Source organism: Chelmon rostratus, chromosome 5 (assembly GCF_017976325.1).
Source record: "Chelmon rostratus isolate fCheRos1 chromosome 5, fCheRos1.pri, whole genome shotgun sequence".
In the NCBI taxonomy this organism is placed as follows: domain Eukaryota; kingdom Metazoa; phylum Chordata; class Actinopteri; order Chaetodontiformes; family Chaetodontidae; genus Chelmon; species Chelmon rostratus.
The window spans coordinates 29,351,795-29,371,157 of record NC_055662.1 but is presented as its reverse complement, the minus strand read 5'-3'; the positions used below and the strand labels follow the sequence as shown (position 1 = coordinate 29,371,157).

At 43.1% G+C, this 19,363-nt stretch overlaps 3 protein-coding genes across 3 annotated transcripts; 1 reads left to right on the top strand and 2 right to left on the bottom strand.

Annotated features, from left to right (window-relative positions):
- Positions 1 to 1,749: 1,749 nt before the first annotated feature.
- rsph14 (radial spoke head 14 homolog) lies at positions 1,750 to 4,861 on the bottom strand. Its single transcript, XM_041937919.1, has 6 exons — positions 4,687 to 4,861; positions 4,216 to 4,318; positions 3,501 to 3,619; positions 3,147 to 3,372; positions 2,881 to 3,017; positions 1,750 to 2,127 (listed from the first exon to the last, which is right to left on the bottom strand). Exons 1-6 carry the CDS (start codon positions 4,859 to 4,861, stop codon positions 1,841 to 1,843), a joined length of 1,047 nt encoding a protein of 348 aa, XP_041793853.1. The 3' UTR covers positions 1,750 to 1,840.
- A 441-nt stretch (positions 4,862 to 5,302) lies between these two features.
- srp19 (signal recognition particle 19) lies at positions 5,303 to 9,124 on the bottom strand. The gene is made up of 5 exons (XM_041937458.1): positions 8,948 to 9,124; positions 7,308 to 7,383; positions 7,042 to 7,113; positions 6,851 to 6,959; positions 5,303 to 5,806 (listed from the first exon to the last, which is right to left on the bottom strand). The coding sequence occupies exons 1-5, from the start codon at positions 8,983 to 8,985 to the stop codon at positions 5,676 to 5,678; spliced, it is 426 nt and encodes a 141-aa protein (XP_041793392.1). The 5' UTR covers positions 8,986 to 9,124; the 3' UTR covers positions 5,303 to 5,675.
- A 540-nt stretch (positions 9,125 to 9,664) lies between these two features.
- On the top strand, positions 9,665 to 19,285 carry LOC121606107 (serine/threonine-protein phosphatase 2A catalytic subunit beta isoform). The gene is made up of 8 exons (XM_041936262.1): positions 9,665 to 10,083; positions 11,579 to 11,617; positions 13,392 to 13,562; positions 16,152 to 16,325; positions 16,466 to 16,555; positions 16,933 to 17,094; positions 17,561 to 17,679; positions 18,663 to 19,285. The coding sequence occupies exons 1-8, from the start codon at positions 9,982 to 9,984 to the stop codon at positions 18,733 to 18,735; spliced, it is 930 nt and encodes a 309-aa protein (XP_041792196.1). The 5' UTR covers positions 9,665 to 9,981; the 3' UTR covers positions 18,736 to 19,285.
- Positions 19,286 to 19,363: the final 78 nt, after the last annotated feature.

Below are 19,363 nucleotides of genomic sequence, written 5' to 3'. Positions count from 1 at the left end.
TTTTAATCCTGTTGTCTTTCTTTGTCCGGTCTTATGACCTTTGGCTGGTGTTGTGGACCTTACAGTTTGCTCTACTGTCTGTACTCGGGACTCTCTGGCACTCTGTCTGGTTATATTAATATACTTTGCCCTGCCCTGGCATATGGACTATTTCTGGCCTTCAATCTATCCACGGACAGTTTTTCTCTCTCTTTTTCTTGTGTTTATGTCTAAACACAAGAAATCTAAATTTGAAAATCCTAAATAAAATTTAAAAAAAAAGAAATGAACATGAAATGACCACAAACAGACAAAAAGCAACCGTAAATAAGTGAAAAATAAATGCAAAGAGACAAAAATAACCAGTGTGCATACAGTAAGTACAGCTTCAAACACATGTGGACTGATTAGAAAGAGACGCAGAACAGGCTGAAAGTGTTTCTCATTTAAAATGAGCGATAATCCCACTGACGAAGCAACAAGCAGACATGAACGCTGCAGGGATGAAGTGTGTGTGCAGTAAAAAGCAGAATGGAAGAGGAGGAGGAGGACAGATGACACCATGATGGATGTTTGTGAGTGAAATCAATTTAAAAAGTGACGAATGATTCAAAGCATGATGTATTTTATTAAGAGAAACCTGAAGGAAGCTTGTTTCATCAGCATTAAACCTGCCCCCCAGCTCTGCTTCCTGAGCTCATCTTCCTGTAGATGGTATTTTTCGCCTCCCTCCTCTTCATCAGCGCTGGAGCTTCAGGCAGTCATAAGAGCTGGTTTTAAATAAAGGAGCTTCATTCATGTATGAGATCTGAGCTGACGACCTTAATTTGACTGAAGAGCTGCTGCATTCAGAGCAGCAGGTCAGAGAGGAAACTCTGTTCAGGACAAACAAGCAGCTGAAGGTGAGTCCTGGGGGGGGGGGGGGGGGGGGGGGGGGGGGTGTCTTAGATGAATAGTACTGAGATGGAAATGTGACGTTTTTTAGCTCGCCGTTCCTGCTGCTTTATACTCGTACTCCACTATATATCTCAGAGGCATAGTCTGTACTTTTACTGCACTTTACAACAGTATTAGTACAAATATAATCAATTATTAAATCATGGTTTATTATTAGTTTATTAAAATCAGCTCCATGTTTACCAGCTGCAACATCTGAGTGATGAACACATTAATGCATCAATAATTATGATCCAGTATTATTTATTATTCTGAAATGAGCCTTTTTGCATAATAATCACTTTTCCTTTTTGTACTTGAGGTAAATTTTCATGCTAATACCTTTGAATGCAGGACTTCGCTTCAGTAAAACATCTGAGTTTATTTCCCACCTCTGTCAGATTTCATTGATATTGATATTCTATGATCCTCTGAGCCTGTTTAACAGAGAAAAAAGAGCTGAAACAGTGTCACATCAGAGCCCGTCTCAAGCTTCTGCTCACACCAGACCAAGTAAAGACGCAGCAAGACAGTGTGGTCATTGCTTTTAAATTTGAAAAATACAAATGATAATAACAACGAGAGTGGATATTTGTCTGTGGATGTTTCGTCTGAGTTCAATACGTTTAAACAGAGAGAACCTAAATCTAAAGATGTTGCCTTTGTTGTTAAAATCATGATGACAAGTCAGAGAAAAGAAGAAGAAATGAGCTCTGAGGCTGACGGGAATGTCGGCAGTCTGCAGGGATCTGCTCTGGACTTATTAAAGTGTCGACCTGATGATGGCGCTACATGATCAGAGGATCAGTCAGGAGGGTTCATCCTCTGCACGAGTGTCATCAATAATAAATACTAATCTAGTAGATGATTGTGTTTATTATCTAACCCAGCAGGTCTGTTGTGGAGGTCAGAGGTCATCTGTGTCTCAGGGAGTCCAGGTGATGACCCTGATGGCGGTCTGAGCGGCCCGCCGGATGTCCTGGTCCTCCTCTGCAGCCTCACTCCTCATCACCAGCAGGGGGAGCTGCTCCAGCAGGAGGCGGCGGCCTCCCGGGGCTTCGGCCAGGCCAGTTAGAGCCCGCAGGGAGTACATGAGGAGGGCCTTCCTCCTCCTCTTCCTCTCCTCATCCGTCTCTTCCTCCTCCTCTTTCTTCTTAGTCACCAGGTCGAGGAGGACGGGGACGACGTCCAGATCCAGACACTGCTGCTTACCTGCAGGAGAAGGAGATTCAGTGATACCCTCACATCTGGGGTTCAGCTGTTCTGTAGAAAGCTGATTGGTCAGCAGGAGTCACATGGTGCGTTTCAGGTTCAGGCAGCACTTTGTTGAAGGCGTCCTGCAGTAAAAGTCTGGTTTATTGGAAGCTCTTCTGCTGAACCATCAGAACCAAATCTGAACAACAGTGTTAGAAAATATCTGCTTTACATGACGCCTGTGGACATAAATACTACAAATCCCAGGGTGCATTTCACTAACTAACAGCCAATCACAGAGCTGCACATTCTGCTGCGTGTGCTCCGCTAACAGGGAAGCTAAAGGTGACACACTGTAGAAACTCAACAAACACATTCAGCAGTTTAAATCAGTTCACTTGCTGTTTCCAGATCAGCTTGGCATCCATTCAGTAACCATGGTGACAGGTTATGTTCCTTGGCTTCCTCTCCATGGCAACAGCAACTGAGCCTCATGGGTATTGCAGTGTTTAGATCTGTCCACCAATCTGACAGAAAAACCCTGATTTGTCAGAGAGAAAGTGTAAATGACTCAAAGTGGTGGTCAGAACATGAACCTGTATGAGGTGACATCATCCAGGTGAGTCCTGAAGTTCTGTGCTGGCCAACATCCAGGTGAATTTACAGCCGGTAAAAATAATTAATGTCGCGGTGTCTACTTCACTGACAGAGTGAAAAACAGAAACTTCAGCTCAGTTCTCCACTGAAACAGGCAGAGCTGTGCGTCTGTACCTGTGGTGATGATCACAATGTACATGATGACCCCTGCAGCGTTGACCTGAACCTCAATGTCTTCATCCCGCAGCAGAGCGACCAGGACAGGAAGCACCGCCCCCTCACACACCTGCCGCTTCCCGTCCTCACAAGCACTGAAACCAACAGAGGACAATCAGAACAACAGACAAGCACTGACTCCACTGAGTGAGGGTGAAGTGAACTGTTGAGAGAGCACTGAAAGCAGTTGAAGAGTCAGCTGACGTGACAATAAGACGTTTAACCTGAGGGCCATCATGGCTGCAGCCGCCTCTCGGCGGATGTTCGGGGAGCGATGGGACAGTTTGTGGCCCAGCAGTGAGACACCGTCAGCGGCCAGAGCCGGCAGAGCGTCCAGCCTGGAGCAGGAGCTGAGGGTGGAGAGGAGCAGCACCTGCACCTCCTCCTCTTCCTCGTCCTCTTTGAGCTTCAGCATCAGTTTAGGAATCAGAGTCAGGAGAGCGTCTGCACCTGCAGGGTGAACCAGGTAAGGGTCGGTAAGCTCACTGTAACTGTGTGATAAACATTCATCACATGTAACAGACTGACTGTTCCCTTTAGTTTGCAGTGATTTAGAGAAATAAAAGCGACGTGTTTACCTGCAGGCAGCAGACTGAGGCGGTTCAGCACTCGGTGGACGCTCCTCCTGCAGGAGGACGAGGAGTCGTCCAACAGCTGAGAGAGAGGAGGCAGGAGGGCGGAGGAGAGCAGGGCCTGTCTGCAGGAGGACACCACAGAGACCTGGATGAACCCAATAGTGTTTAAAGGTGCCTTCGTCCATGTTGAGGATTCACTGTGTGACTAAACGTTTCTGTTTCCTCACTACAGTCTGACGTCTCTGCTGTGTCATACTGCCACCTGCTGGTGACGCCAGAGTACAAACACAGACAGATCAACAGGAAATATTAAAGGACAAATCTGGTGAAAATGTTTATTTCTTAAACCAGCAGCGAATGAATCTGCTAACAGTTCTGTGTGTGTGTGTGTGTATCACAGGCTGATGGATCATAGAGCTCCATTAAAACACATCAGTGAGCCTCACTGTTGTTTCTTCATCACCTTGAACACACACACTGTAGTTTATCCTAGCTCAGTCACACACACACACACACACACATCGTCCAGCACCATCCGCCGCTGAAAGTAGTCCCCAGACAGATGCTCTATTTCCTCCTGTCTGATCAAAACTACAGTGAGCAGCTGTTTTAGTATACACTCTGTCTGTCTGTGTGTCTGTCTGTCTCTCTGTCTGTCTGTGTGTCTGTCTCTCTGTCTGTCTGTCTCTCTCTCTCTGTCTGTCTGTCTGTCTGTTACCTGCCGACACAGTGGGCGGTCAGCATGTGAAGCAGCTCGCAGGTTGTTGTTCTCACTGATGGATCTTCATCCTTAAATAAAACTTCGAGCTGCTCCAGAAAACCTGCAGAGGAACAAGCAGAACCACACGTCAGCCGAGTCTGGTCTCAGAACAAACCTCCTCCCCCCCACATATTCCAGTGGGTGGGCCTGGATATGAGTTTTTCACGTTTAAAAATACTGGAAAAATCTAATTTACATGTTGTTTGAGTTTCTGTGTATGAACTGAAAAATCTTTAAAAACAGAGAAGTTATCAGTTAAATGTAATTTACCTCATTTTCCTCTGAGATGTTGAGTAAAAGTAAAAATACATATTCATATAAAGTAAAAGTACTGCATGTTAGAGTACTCCAGTTGTATTTCTGTTCATTTAATGGTGATAAACCCGTCTTACAACCCCTCGTGTGTGCGGGAGGTGAGCTCGTATTTACCCCCCCTGACGGCCTGGTAGACCCGCTCCGGGTTGTGCATCAGGTCGCAGAGTGAAGCCAGAGCCCGCTGCCTCCTGCCCGCCTCCGGCCGCTGCAGCTCGGCGAACAGCTGCGGGACAGCCCGCTGCCCGAAGGCCACCGGAGCCCGGCTCGGGTCTGTCAGACAACCGGCCATCCGGGATGTGAAGTTAGCTTCAAATGAATCGCGAGTTTACCGGGACGGTTAGAACAAAATGCAAAAACACGGTTGCCTAGTAACCGCTGGTGTGACGTCACTTCCGGGCTAGCCTCCTTAAGTGTGTATATCTCACACCTGGTGCAGGTGACCATATGATTCTCTCCTTTATTCTCTCCTTTAGCATTTATGTCCATTTCACAAACAGCCGGTGGAGTGGCTTGTTTTTAACATTATGGTCATAGAACTTCAGCAGATCTGGAAACAGCAGAATGTGAAACCGAGGCTCGTTTTAAACGACAGGAAGCAGTCAGACGGCTGCAGACATCATTCTGAAGTGACAAACAGCAAACTGAGAATCAATGTTTCTAAAACTTCAAAATAAACTATAATGTCCTGATATTTACTCCAACATGCTGAAATGAAAAGAAGACAAAGAGGTGAGAAAATGAAGTCTTTATTGACACAGACACAGCTGACAGAGTGCGGCATGAAGAGGACGACGTGCTAACAGAAACAAAGATTCACACGTTCCTCCATCCACAACACAGAGACGACTTCCTCCGGCCGGCGCGCCGATGAGCTCGAGCTGCCGTCACGCGTCTCACAAACAGAAACGTTCAGCGTCGACAAAACTGACAGAATTAAAAAGGGGAAACAGATCTATTTTAATTTGGAAGCCTTCGGCTGAACGAGGGTCTGAGGTCACAACGACGGAAAGTTCAGGGTTTGATTCTGAAGACGCTCGTCTGAACGATCGATCACAATGACCTCGTTATTAACTTAAAAAAACAACACCGGTCACGTCTTTGGTCTATTTCTTCTTCTTCTTGCTCTTCTTTCCTCCCTCTCCCTGCTGAGAGCTGGTGTCTCCTCCTCCACTCTTCTGGGTCCGGGTCTTTAGTTTAGGGATCATCTCAGCCACGTAGAACATCACGTCTTTACCTGAGGGAACAAAAACACTCGCGTTCAGATATGAGCAGCAGCGATCGTTTGACAGTACGATCAAAATAAATCCTCTGAAAGTGAAAGACAGGAAACAACAACTGGTGTTTCTGTTGATTCTCCAGACCAGGACTGTTAGTTCTCCTGAGGTCAGAACATCACTTTACCACTGTTGAAGAAGAGGAACGTGTTGAGCGGTACTTTGATATTTATTAGAGAAGATCTGAGCCGATCCCACATGGATCGACTGTGGATCCACCGTCGCTCTACGCTCCTGCTTTGAGTCCAGTTGAGGTGGTTCCGCATCTGATCGGATCCTCCTCATGCCTACTTTTGAGGTTTTGCGGAAACGTCCAGCTGGTGGGAGACCAGGGCTCAGGACCCAGAACACGCTGGACTGATTATATATCTCATCTGGATTGGAACACCTCAGGATCCTCCGGGAGGAGAGAGATCCTCTCTTCTCTGAGCTCTGCAGCCTGCTCATGAAGCAGCGCTGGTCTCTCTAATGGCAGCCTACAGAATGAGCACGTTGCTCGGACACTGAATGTGTGACAGTGTGTGAATGTGGAAAATGATCTGAGCGCAGCGGTGAGTGGATCTTAACAGAGAGGTTGACAAAATGAGGTGGCAGCTTCGCTTCAGTGTCGGCCGGCGCTGAGCTGCAGCTCGAATCAGCTGCTACTGATGAATGTTCATGCTGTGAGTAACCGACAGAACGAAGTGAAACGTTCTGCTGTCAGTTTGTGTCTGAACTCGACCAAAGATCATCGGTGAGAGAAGAAGCTCGGCTCTGTGCCATCACTGCACCATCAGCTCCCACAGAGTGAGACCTGTTCAGCTGATCTCATGTCAGTTTGAGGAGTCACATTCTCCAGTTAATCCAACAGATCAATCATTTATGCAAACACTTCTCTGGACTAGACCCGTCCCCTTTAGCCTCGTGTTGGCAGAATAAACCGTGTAGCGAATCTGTTGGACAGATATGGTGGGACATGGTTTTGAACTGAAACACTGGAGGACCGGAGTGTGTGCAGGACTTACGGGAGGCGAATTTCTCCTGACAGAAGCTGCCGTCAGCCTGCTTCACCTGAACTCTGACTCGACCTCTGAACTGGACGTCCCTGTTCCACTCTCTGGGGTGCATTTTGTTCTGTAATACATGCGCACAATGATGTCACATGATGTGATTTTATCCACTGCAGTGTGCGATTCTCTGGGTGCTGTTGCTTTACCTCCACGTAGACGTTGAGCCCGGCAGCCGTCAGGACGTCTCTGATCTCAGCGCAGGACGGATTCTCCACAGCCTGCGGACACACAGCATCAGAGCTAGCCTCGTCTCTGGTTCATTCACTACAATTTACACTCCAGTGCTTTCACCTTTTGTCTTTGAACGCACCAGACGGTCCCTGCTAACAACCAGCAGCTCGTACAAAAAAAAGCCACAAACTGATGCTGAGCTGAAACATCATGCAAACAGGTGGAAAGCAGAAAGCGTCACCTTCTCTGAGGGGATCCTTCGTCCTTCGGCCAGCGTCTTCTTACTGTTGATGTAGACTGGATAGATGCAGATGAACCTGAAACACATCACACAGAGTGACGGGGTTCAGAAAAACAACTCTGGAACCTGGAACTGAACTTCAGCACAATTTCAACTAAAACTATGATCAAACAGCAGTTTTCCTCTGGATAAATAAAGTTCTCTCTTATGATGAAAACAACCCAAACAGGAAACAACGACAACAGACAAGCTGCTCGTAAATAGAGTTTGAGGAACTCCATGATTTCTAGGACATTATCAGTCTCCTCTGTGCACAACATGAAAAACAGCGAGCCCAAACTGACTGAAGTTTACAGACAAGGAATCGTGGAATCACCAGAAAACAATCTGTTATGGAAAGTATGAGACGATGGAGTTGTGATTCAGAGATAACAGGCTTGAACAATGTTAGAGAGATTAGTCAATTAACAGAAAATCAATATTAATCAATATTCTGATGATCAATTCATTGTTTAAGTCATTTTTCAGGAGAAATTCACAGGTTCCTTCTTTAGAAATGTAAATATCTGATTTTCTTATTCTTCTGTGTTACTTCATTGAATATTGTGGGGGTTTGGACTGTTCACTGGACAAAATGGGAAATATAATGACTTTAATTGGTGCATCAGGAAACTGTGATGGGCCTTTTTATATATCAAACGATTAATCGGTTAGCTGACAAATAATGAGACTATGCAGATTATTCCATGACGACAATAATCCTAGTAAATAGTTTCCATTGATCTTTCGTTTTAATCCCATCAATTTACAGGTTATTCTTCACTGCAGAGCTCGTAGGGTCTTGTAGGAAAGTTGATTTTACGTTCAGCTGTGTTACAGGACAAAACTGGCCTGAGTTAGTGGTTAACAGGCTAACGAGCAAACGGTCAATCCCTAAACTCTTCACTGAGGAGATAACCTAACGTACACTTCATCTAATTCCATCTCTACCACTGAAGTCGATCATATTTTCCTTCATCGTCTAGAGTCATTACAAACGATGCAACATCTGTGGGGTCAATATTTGTCGGCCAAATACTGAAGTTAAGGACCTTTCATACACGTCATGCTAAAGGGCTACTGTGCCACTGTGTCGTAGAGACCAACAGGCCAAACTGCATGTAAAAACTAAACCATTATAACACGTGCACCAGTTTTCGACGAAACATCGTTAAATATGACTTTTATGTAACTCATCAGAAATATTAATTGTAAGGTGGTATACTGGTAAACAGCATTTATAAAGCTAACCATTTTACTGGATTTAGCTACACTAGCTAGCTACTCCCACAATCTCTCATTCATGGGCTAATTTAACGTCACACCGTCGAGGTTTGTAGTGAGCTGTGAACACCAAAAAAGTCGTTTTCTGTTGGATTAATGGATATAACTCGAATTAAATTCATGCCGAACTGAACAGTTGCCATTCAAGATTGACACGTTTGGTACAGTACCAATTAATACGATAGTTACATGTATGGATACACAAGTTGTCCTTAACTTTAGAAATGTTCTATTGGAGTTTTACAGCGTGTGAGCGAATGGCTAATCGGTTAGCTTTATTTTAGCTAGGCTAACAGGTTAGCTTTACAACAACTCACCTCTCTTTATCAGCGGGATTTTCAGTAAGATGAGCCATTGTGTGTCAGTTGGGTTGTTCGCTTGACTGCAAAAGGTCGAGTCTTGTCTGAATAAATCGACTAACAACACGGCTTGATTTGTGCCGTAAAACACGCAGCCATACGGCAGCTTCACACGCACATTCACTGACTGTTGACAATCAGTCGGTGCGCTTGATTCAATGTACCAAGTACGCCGGTGTAACGATATATTCTGTACCACTGTAACACAGCGGAGACTGGAGAATTAACGTCTCACTTTGTGACACAGATCATCAGAAACTGTGACGGACCGTGCCTGGAAGATAATTATTAGACGTTTTATGAACTAACTGTTCTAAGACTCCTATAATCAGCACTCATCCAGTATTTCTAATAGCTAATTCTTTCCTACTATTTTGGGAGGAGTAGTGCTGAGCAATGGTGATTGTAATACATTGAATTTAACCATGTTTTACAGCAGGGGTTTTTGAGACCCCAAACAGAAGTAACGAAGTACTTGTAACATGTCATCGGTTCATGTTAATAAACTTGTTAGAACAGAACATCAGCGGTCACAAATATGTGGAGCTATGGGAAGGAACAACGGATTTTAGTTTTCTAGTAGTTTGCTGTCTGACCACGCGGTGACGCTAGTGCGCTGACTGTGCGCTGCTGAAATGCCCGGATGTTATTGTAGCTAGCTCTTTTAGCAAATCGGCTAGCCGCTGCGACGCCGCTGCCTTTTGCCGCTACGGTCTGTCGCATCGGGGACATTCGACCCTTTTGACTCCCCCGGCCAATATAAACTGTTTTTTAACTTCGGTAACTTAACATCGGTAATTTATCATGGTAGAAGTTGACTGAACGACTCGTTACTTTTAGGTCTTATCGTTGATTTTCCAACCGATTTGGCGGGACTAGATCGGGTTAACAATACGACGAGCTAAAGGCTAAACCAGCTAGCGTTGAGACACAGGCCAGTTTGTTTTTTCAGGTAGCTAATACAGCTAGCTTAGCAAGCTACCGCGGCTGTCATGGAAGACAAATCTTTTACTAAAGAATTAGACCAATGGATCGAACAGCTAAATGAGTGTAAGCAGCTATCGGAAAACCAAGTCAGGACACTCTGCGAGAAGGTAAGTTGATTACAGCAGTCGGGGTCTATTTAGATTCAGTCGGCCTCGAGTTCAGTGTGGCCTATATTGCGATGGTGGCTCGGACTAATTTCTGGAATGAAGTCACGGCAAGGCGGCTATTTTCGCCCCGTTTTCGACCAGTCACTCTCAGTTTTCCGATGTTTCGGTGCAACGTATCAGTTAAAAAGATTTTCAAACACGATAGTGTCGCCAAGTGTTCTGCCTATCCCAATGAAAGTGTGCAGATGTGGATGGTCAAAGAAAGACCGTCGACTGAGGACAGACGGGCCGAAAAAATGCATCTTTTACATCATTGCCAGTAAATAGACAGAGCCCTGTTTTCTGCCAGTTTATTAACGGGGCTGCATTTTGTGGACAGACCATGACTTGACATATGTGTAATTCTGGAGTTTTATATTGTTATTATCTTGAAAGTGAACGTCTGTTAAGAATGTACGCGGTATGATTTGCACCGCGCCCTGTCTTTATCGATCATCCGTTTTATTGCATAAACCTGTCAAGCCTCTCAGCTTTCAGACGTCACTTCAGGTTTGTTGCACCATAAAAATAACTCGCTCGGTAGCTTTTCTGCCTCAGCGACAATTAATGTTATCAAAACACAATTTCTAACAATGGGCTTGAATCGTATTACTGAGAAGCTGCAGGCCATTATATTTCCTGAATGTGTACAGGAACGATTTGGTCTCGAGTCCAATGAATGAATAAATGAATGAAACTTTGGTTTGTTCAGTAAAACATAACATCGAAACTATCAGCTGATTGTGAGGATTTCCGTCTTTTTCTATGTTTTTATGCTATTGTAAATTGAATGTCTTCGGGTTTTTGACAGTTGGTTGGACAAGAAAAGGTCAAGTCTCAATCCTGAAGCCCAGAGTTGAATATCAGTTTGTCTTTTTTAAAAAACTGTTGGCTGGTGTGTGACTGATGTTTTGAATGTGACCCCTGCAGAGTAGCAACAATCTGCTGAGTGAATCTGATGAGCCGATGCCTGCCAACTGTGTTATTTGTTTGTATATATGTTATCTCCCATTTGAATTAACTGAGCTTTATTTCTGTGGTAAGAGTGAACTCCTTTCAACCTGAAGTTCAACAACAAGATCAGACAATAATAGGAATTAGAATGAACTGTCACACATAGAGGATCATTAGAAATACATGAACCACAGTTTAGTGATTTTTGTCATTTTCATCTGTGAATGCTTTGCCTTTTTATCTTTGACCAACTCATTCCAAGCACTATGGCGTCCTGTGAATTCATGCAGCCTCGACACCTCAAAATAACCCATCAGTCTGTCATGAAGGCTAAACATGGATGTTTATGACATGAATTACTGTTTGTGTGTCCGTCTAACGAGTTTTATTTAACCTTCTGTCTGCTTGCATGATCACACAGCATATGAGATGGTGGTTTAAAGAAAACGTCTGAAAAAGGTTGCTAATTAACAGAGAATCTGTGTGTTTGTCTCTTCTCCAGGCCAAGGAGATCCTGACAAAGGAGTCCAATGTGCAGGAGGTGAGATTTCCCACAATGCCAGAGAGTAGTCAGAGCCTTACTTATTGGTTTCCTGAACAACATGCTGTCAGATACTGGTGATGTGCAGGTGTCAGGGTGGACCGATGATCTCATTATAGAAATGGAAGACTAATGTTTGAATAATTTGACTAGAAAATAAAAGGAAAATGATGAAAAAGAGAGCTCCCAAACAGCAAATCAGTGTTTTACCTGATTTTATTAGTTGATAAGCAAAATATATGATTAGAAGAAAATGTTTGAAAGGAGATTTTGATCATTACAAACAAAACAAAATAAAGACCAGCAGACACACAGCAGACCGTAGAAAGCTTCAGCAGCTGGAACGTTTCCAAACTACATCAGAAAGGGAACCAAAATACAAGTGTTGAAAGCTTTTTGTGCAAGAAGTTGCATTAACGTTTGGTACAAATGAAGCCATAAAAGTGAAGACGACAGTATTTTTACATTTACATTTTTTGAATAAAAGTTCTTGTTTAGATAAGACTTTATTAATCTCACAATGGAGAAATCCACTGTATACACTTTGAGTGAGGCTCTTTTGTTTATAATGGATACCCTTATAATAAGAAAAACACAATATTATCTGGATGCTGACTTTCAGCATTGCTCCCTCGAGCGTGTTGGGAGCAGAGTATGACGGAGCCGCTGCAGAGAACAGAATCACACCTTGTTTACACCACAAACTGTGTCTCAGCTGAGCTGCAGGCTCACACACTCTTTTCTTTTTAAATGCCACAGAGTCCTTTTAGAAACAAAAGTCTGCATCATTAATTATCTTTTTTAATGAACAATAGAAAAAAATGAATTTTAAAGTCAACCTACAGTGTGCTATACTTTTCAGCATTATAATGTATTAACAGTAGGTTACGCTCGTAGGTGTTATCTTATTGTACCACACAGTCCTGTTTTTCTGCTTCTGTCTGTTCACTTTAGCAGTCTTTTTAAAGTACTTCATCTCAAATATGGATATCTTTAAGTCTGAAAGTCTTTATTCAACATGTTAATAGTGTTGATGGACGACAAGAAAGTGGACATGGTCAGCAGGATTACACAGGACGCTTTTTCTACAAGGGTTAATGGTAAATGGTTTAGTGTTTCAGGGATTGGTGTTGATCAATTATGCAAATGAATGTGTGATGCCCCAAATCATGTTTTAAAAATAAAATATGATGTAGTGTAACTTAACTGCAGCAGTATATATGAATATGTATGTATTTTTCCACATCATGCGTTTTATCCATGGTCGACATTTTGGTTATCCTGTGCATTTCTGTTTCCAGTAAAACAATCCGTTAAGCATCATCGTGGCATGACTTGATCAACCTTACGTTGAAGTTATCATTAAATAAATAACAAGGTGTGTATGTACTGTGAGATGTCGTTGGAAACTGGAAAAACACGAGTAAGGGACCTTGCGTTAAGAATTTTTTTGCGTAATGCCCACGCAAGAAAAAATAAAGCAGGACATTTAAAATAATCCTCTAAAACATCCACACTCGATACATACATACTTGATACGCAGTTACATTACTACTCAGTGATAGTTTTTTCCTGCTGTTCAACTTTAATCAGTAGATGTTTAACTTTGAAAACTGAGACAAGAATGAACCTCAACTAAAAAACTAAAGCTTCAAAGTATTTGTACTAAAAAAATAAACTCAAAGTAATTCTGTGTGATGGTCAGTGCTGTTGGACTGCCGGTCATGTCAGTTTGGCTGAGATGATACAGTGACGTTGTTACCTGCGTCCTCAGGTGCGATGCCCGGTGACGGTGTGCGGTGATGTCCACGGTCAGTTCCACGACCTGATGGAGCTGTTTAAGATTGGAGGCAAGTCTCCCGACACCAACTACCTGTTCATGGGAGACTACGTCGACAGAGGCTACTACTCTGTGGAGACGGTCACGCTGCTCGTCACGTTAAAGGTAAACATGGACGCATGCTAATGCCGAGATAGTAGACTATATTTTCGGTGATGTGCGGGTATTAAAAGTCTTAAAAAGCCTCAAATTCAATTCCCACAAAAAAAGGCTTAAGGAGGTAATTAAAGGTCTTGAAATCATGAACAAAGGTCTGGAGTATTTCCTCCTGCCTGCTGTGGACAGTCATGCAGGTTACAATTATTTTTGTGTGTTTGGAAGTTGTCAGGTGGTGTCTCACACCTCTAAACTAACCGGGACTGTTTGACAGCAGATTCTGCTGCAGGAGGTTGTTCTGTCCTTTTATTGTGGAGTTTTGGTCAGAACCATCAAACAGCGATGGTGATAGGCTGAGTCCGACGGACTCTATCCACGAGCTAATCCAGCAGCACAAAGAGGCAACGGGGAGAATATTTTCACATGTAAATCTGGAAATTGAGGGTTTATTTCAACCAAACCAGAGTTGGCGATGGACCAACAGAAACACTAACAGTGACAGTTTTCAGTTTTACTTGTCAAGTTTGAAGTGTTAACGATGAGCTAACAAGGCAAATAAGATCATCATAGTTCAGAAAAAGAGAGAAACTTGAATTGAGAAAACGTGTGAATAATCTTTGTGTTTTGGAAGGAAAATAGGTGAAATAATGTTTCCTGTCTTGACATTTTATTTTGTTTATTAGGCTAACAAACGTAGTGAAGTTGACATCTCCCAGTGGAAATTATGCATGGGGGCCAACAGACACACACACACACACACACATCAACAATCACCGCTTGTTTAGCTCACAGGGGCTGACCTGCAGCACACAGTCATTACAGCAGGAGGAGGAGGAGGATTTCTTAGTTAAATGAATAAATATATTTTAAGTTTTGGTTGTATTCTAAGTGGTATTAATAAGAAAGGACCTTACAAACATTAGGTGGGTGAACCCTGCAGAAACTCTGTATTTAGTGTTTCGTGTTTTAACAAATTGAAGATGCATAAAACACCGAACCAATGTGAACAAGACAACAGACGCCAAGGAGACCAAAACCAGTGGTGCATTTGGGCTCCTTTGTTGTTAACTTACTAGCTTAATGTCATATTAAATAGCAGTGTTTAAACTGCTAACAGTTCCAGGATCTGTGATCAAGTGATAGACAATGTGTCCCGGCTGCAAAGAAGAACAGAGGACATTCCTTTAGGGGACCAGGGACCGCTGAGTGTGCTCCAAATCCAGACCGTTTATGTCCGACCAGACCGTGTGATGTGAACTGAACACGTTTCTGTACATTTCACTACATGTTGAATTGCTGAGCTCTGCAGTATGTTGAAGTATTGGCTCTGCGAGGCCACAAGGCTGCTGACATTTTATTGTTTGTCATGATAAATCTGACAAGCAGGGACCGAACCTGTTGATCTCGCTGCCTCAGTGCATCTTAAAATAACCTCCAGTTACTCTGAGTTTGATTTGCTCAAACAAAAGTGAACAAACATAAATGCCTCGTTAGCTTCAGCGTTTGTCCCTCTGAGCAGACACATTCCCGTTGGGACACCAGGAAGTAGCTGTATTCAGTGTCTGTGTGTCGACAGTTTACTGTGAAGTTTAAATACATCATAAACATGTTGGTAAGAACTGACAGTGAGGAGTGTCTGATTCAGGAGGAGAAAACTGCGTCGAGAGGACAGTAATTATGATTGTGTAAGGTTGGATGTGGTCTCAATGCTTTAGTTCCACTGCTGATACAAAAACAATGTTTTTTCCTTTGTGGGATTAAACAAAAGAAGCCAAAGTTAAATGTTGTCTGAACTCAAACAGCCAAACATGAACTTTTCCAAATAAAAGAGTCTGAAACCTTCTGAATGACAGAGACTGGACATTTGGTGTCGACTGTTAGTACCTCACAGTTTTTCATGGTGCAGACACACATGCGATCAATTTAATCAAGAAATCGGCAGATGAGTCAATAATGTAAATATTTGCTGGTTGGAGCCTGATTATGAATTGATCTAGAGAGTAGAGCTGTGAGAGTCCTGACTTTTTATGACTCAAATGTCAGTTTACACATGATGATAATCCCTGAGGATGTTTGCTTTGCAGAAGGGTTGTATAATTTTTTTATTTTTTAAATATAAAAATGGTGTTAATGGCAATTTTCTGACTTGTTAGCATAATGACATCATACATTTCCACACAGCAACAACAAGTGTGGCTGAAAGTGACTGAGTTTGCTCCCAGCTTCAAGCTGAAGGAGTTGGTACCAAAAACAGGCCGTGTGGTTTGGTTACAGAAGATGTGTAAGAAATGCAGGAGGTGAGCCTCTTAAAAACAAAAAAGCTTCTGTAAACATGTTAGAAAGTGAGGAGAAATGTCCATCAGAGTCAGCTGACGTCTTCGCAGCCAACCAGCAGGCCAAATCTTAAAACGTCACTTTTTAGGTGATTATCACACGAGACAAAGAAACGTGACAAACCTTCACGGGTGAGAAACTACAGAATATTTGGAGTACTTTGAGTAGTTTCTGTTTGACCAATCCGTTAATCTTTTAATTATGTCGGCTCTAAAGGAAAACGATTGTTCGTTACAGCTCTGTAATTGTTTTTTTGTCTTTCAGGTTCGTTTCCAGGAGCGAATCACCATCCTGCGAGGGAACCACGAGTCGCGGCAGATCACGCAGGTCTACGGCTTCTATGACGAGTGCCTGAGGAAGTACGGCAACGCCAACGTCTGGAAGTACTTTACAGACCTGTTTGACTACCTGCCACTCACCGCACTGGTTGACGGCCAGGTAGGACGTTTAGCTGGGGACGCCAAGTTCGTCAATCCCGAAAAGATTTTCACGTAGCAGTGAAACAGCATCGTCTTTTTGTGCTCGGATGTACTTCCTGCCCGCGGTGCTACCTCACGACTTTCTCATTTTCATTTCAGATCTTCTGTCTCCACGGAGGTCTGTCTCCCTCCATAGACACTCTGGATCACATACGAGCTCTGGACCGCCTGCAAGAAGTCCCACATGAGGTACACACGCGCGCACACACACACACACACACACACACACAGATCTGAATGCTGAAACACAGGATGTCAGTTCAAAGTTGTTTTGTGATTTTTCAGTCTTAGTGTAGTTTCACCTGGAGGTCTTCTGTTTCAATATCAGATCACAAATTAAGTGTTTCTGATGAACCAGAACTTATCTTTGTCAGTCTGGTCCTGCTGCCTCACTGAGACCTCTTTAAAAGGTCAAGTCTGGTTATTCTCAATGCTTTGACTTCCTGTCTGTGGCTCTCAGCCCATTGGTTCCTACTGAAGACGGAAGTCTTTAAAAGCAACTTACAATTGTATAGTTTCATTTTAAAATATTCTCCTTCCTTCCTCCCTCCCTCCCTCCCTCCCAGGGCCCGATGTGTGACCTGCTGTGGTCGGACCCTGATGATCGTGGTGGGTGGGGAATCTCCCCCCGAGGTGCCGGCTACACCTTTGGACAGGACATCTCTGAAACCTTCAACCACGCCAATGGCCTCACCCTGGTGTCCCGCGCCCATCAGCTGGTCATGGAGGTAGCACGCACACACACACACACACACACACACACTCACACCTTAAATAAAGCTCTAAAGTGTTTGGAACGGGGATGCAGGGGATTTTTGTCAGGTTGGCACACGTGCTCACACTCAAGTGGACTGAAGGATCCTAAAAATCCTTTTGTATCTATGGCAACATGATATCATGAAGTTGTCGGGGTGCAGTGCTCCTCCGATCCTGTTTCTGTACCAGTTTCACTCCCACAGAGTCTCTTCACCTGACACACTCACACTTTGTGTTCAGATGAGATTCAGTCAGCAGCTGCAAATTTTAAACTAATTTCAGGTTTATTTAGTGAAAATGTTGATTGGAAAAGAACTGGATCTAATTGTTTTTGAGTTTCTTTGATTCATTGATGCGATGTCTCTACATTGTTATTGTGCCTCTGTCGTCTTGGAAACATGTAGCAGTCTAAATACATGTGTGTTTTTATACCTTCAGGGCTACAACTGGGGCCATGATAAGAATGTGGTGACTATCTTTAGTGCTCCAAACTACTGCTACCGCTGTGGAAACCAGGCAGCCATCATGGAACTGGATGACACTCTGAAATACTCTTTGTAAGTATAAAGACACTAAAGAAACAAGACTTACAGAATGTATGATGTCTGTATCGTCTATGGCCAGAACGTTGCTTTGAGTTTGTTGGCTACATTACACGGTATGTGTTACTTAAACTCTGGTCCTGACGCCCCATAGCTGTATGGGACAACCTGTATTCTTTGGAATATGTATAACAGTGACAGCTCTGCTTCTGGTGCAGCGCTTTCATTGGATGGGAACAAACATAGGACGGAAATTGTGTTTGAATGATGTGTTTGTCTGCACTTCGTCCACGTCCTTTAAAAATAGATGTAGTTATGTGGCCATTCTGCCTCAGCCCTGATGTGAAGCATTCAGCAGAGATGATCCCCCCATCCTGAGGTTTATCTAGATTTGATCTCTGGCTGTAACTGTCAGGTGTAACTGCTCCATAGCTAGCTCACAGGACTAGCATTAGCATGCTAAGGTTTCACCTGTTTAGAGTGAAGGATTTGATGTGGGAAGATTCTAAATAAGATTTCACAAAAATAACTCAATGTCCATAAATGATATCGGATGATATCTTAATCTGATATAAACATCACTCAAATCTCTGAATATAACTAACTCTAAAACACACACTTCTCCAGATATGAATATAACAAAGGTACATTTACAGATGATTGATAGTTTAATGTACTTCATTATTATCGTTTGTGATGTTCCTCTTTACACAGTTGATTTGATTGTTTTTCGTTTTGTTTGTTGTTAAGTCATTTGTTAAAGTTTATGATGCTAACTAGCTAGTAGTTACTAGCAGCTACTGAAACACAAACTTCGTGATGGATTTACAAACAGCTGGTGAATCACAGGCTGTGTACAAACTGTCTGTGTGAGCGATTCATCTGTATTCAAACGGCTTCTCGTCCTGTACCGGACGTTTGCACATGAATGTGTCATTTTTTTCTAAAGTATGTTTCAAAATGATGTTGTCAATAACGAACCTTTTCTGCCTCTTCAGCCTTCAGTTTGACCCCGCCCCACGCCGTGGCGAGCCCCATGTGACCAGACGCACTCCTGACTACTTCCTGTGAATGTCCAAAGCCATCCCTGTCAATCATCCACAAAGCTCCACCCCTTCCCCGCCCCCCTCATTTTGGATGGAAAGATCTTAATAAAAATAATATTGTACCACCGAGAATAGAAACAAACGATTGGCTGATGAACCAAGATTTTAACAAAGAGAGAAACCTAAAGAGCGGCCCCCCCTCTACAGTCTTGTTTTCAATATGCTGTCATTAATGCTGTGCTTCTGGGGAAAAACAACACGTACAACTATGATCTGTTTTCTTATTTTTTTTGTTTCTTACATGTTTGAAAACGAGATAATAAAACTACCAACGTGGACCAAATGTGCCATATTCTGATCCTTTTACAACATGTACAACGCGCAATGTTTCTTTCTTTTGTTTTTCTGTTTCTGTTTTGTTTTTTTAGACCAGCACTATAACCCAACCTACCTGACGTCACCACCACACCACACATCTCATGGCATATGTGCTTTTTTCTGTTGCAAGATAATTTTAAAAAAGGAAAAAAAAAAAGAAAAAAAGTTTGCTTCAAGTAGTACAGCTGTCAGTTTTAGCTGTCCAGGCTGCAGCCGGTGGTCATCTCAGCAAGTATATTACTGTAATTTGAATAAAGACAACAGACGTATGAAAT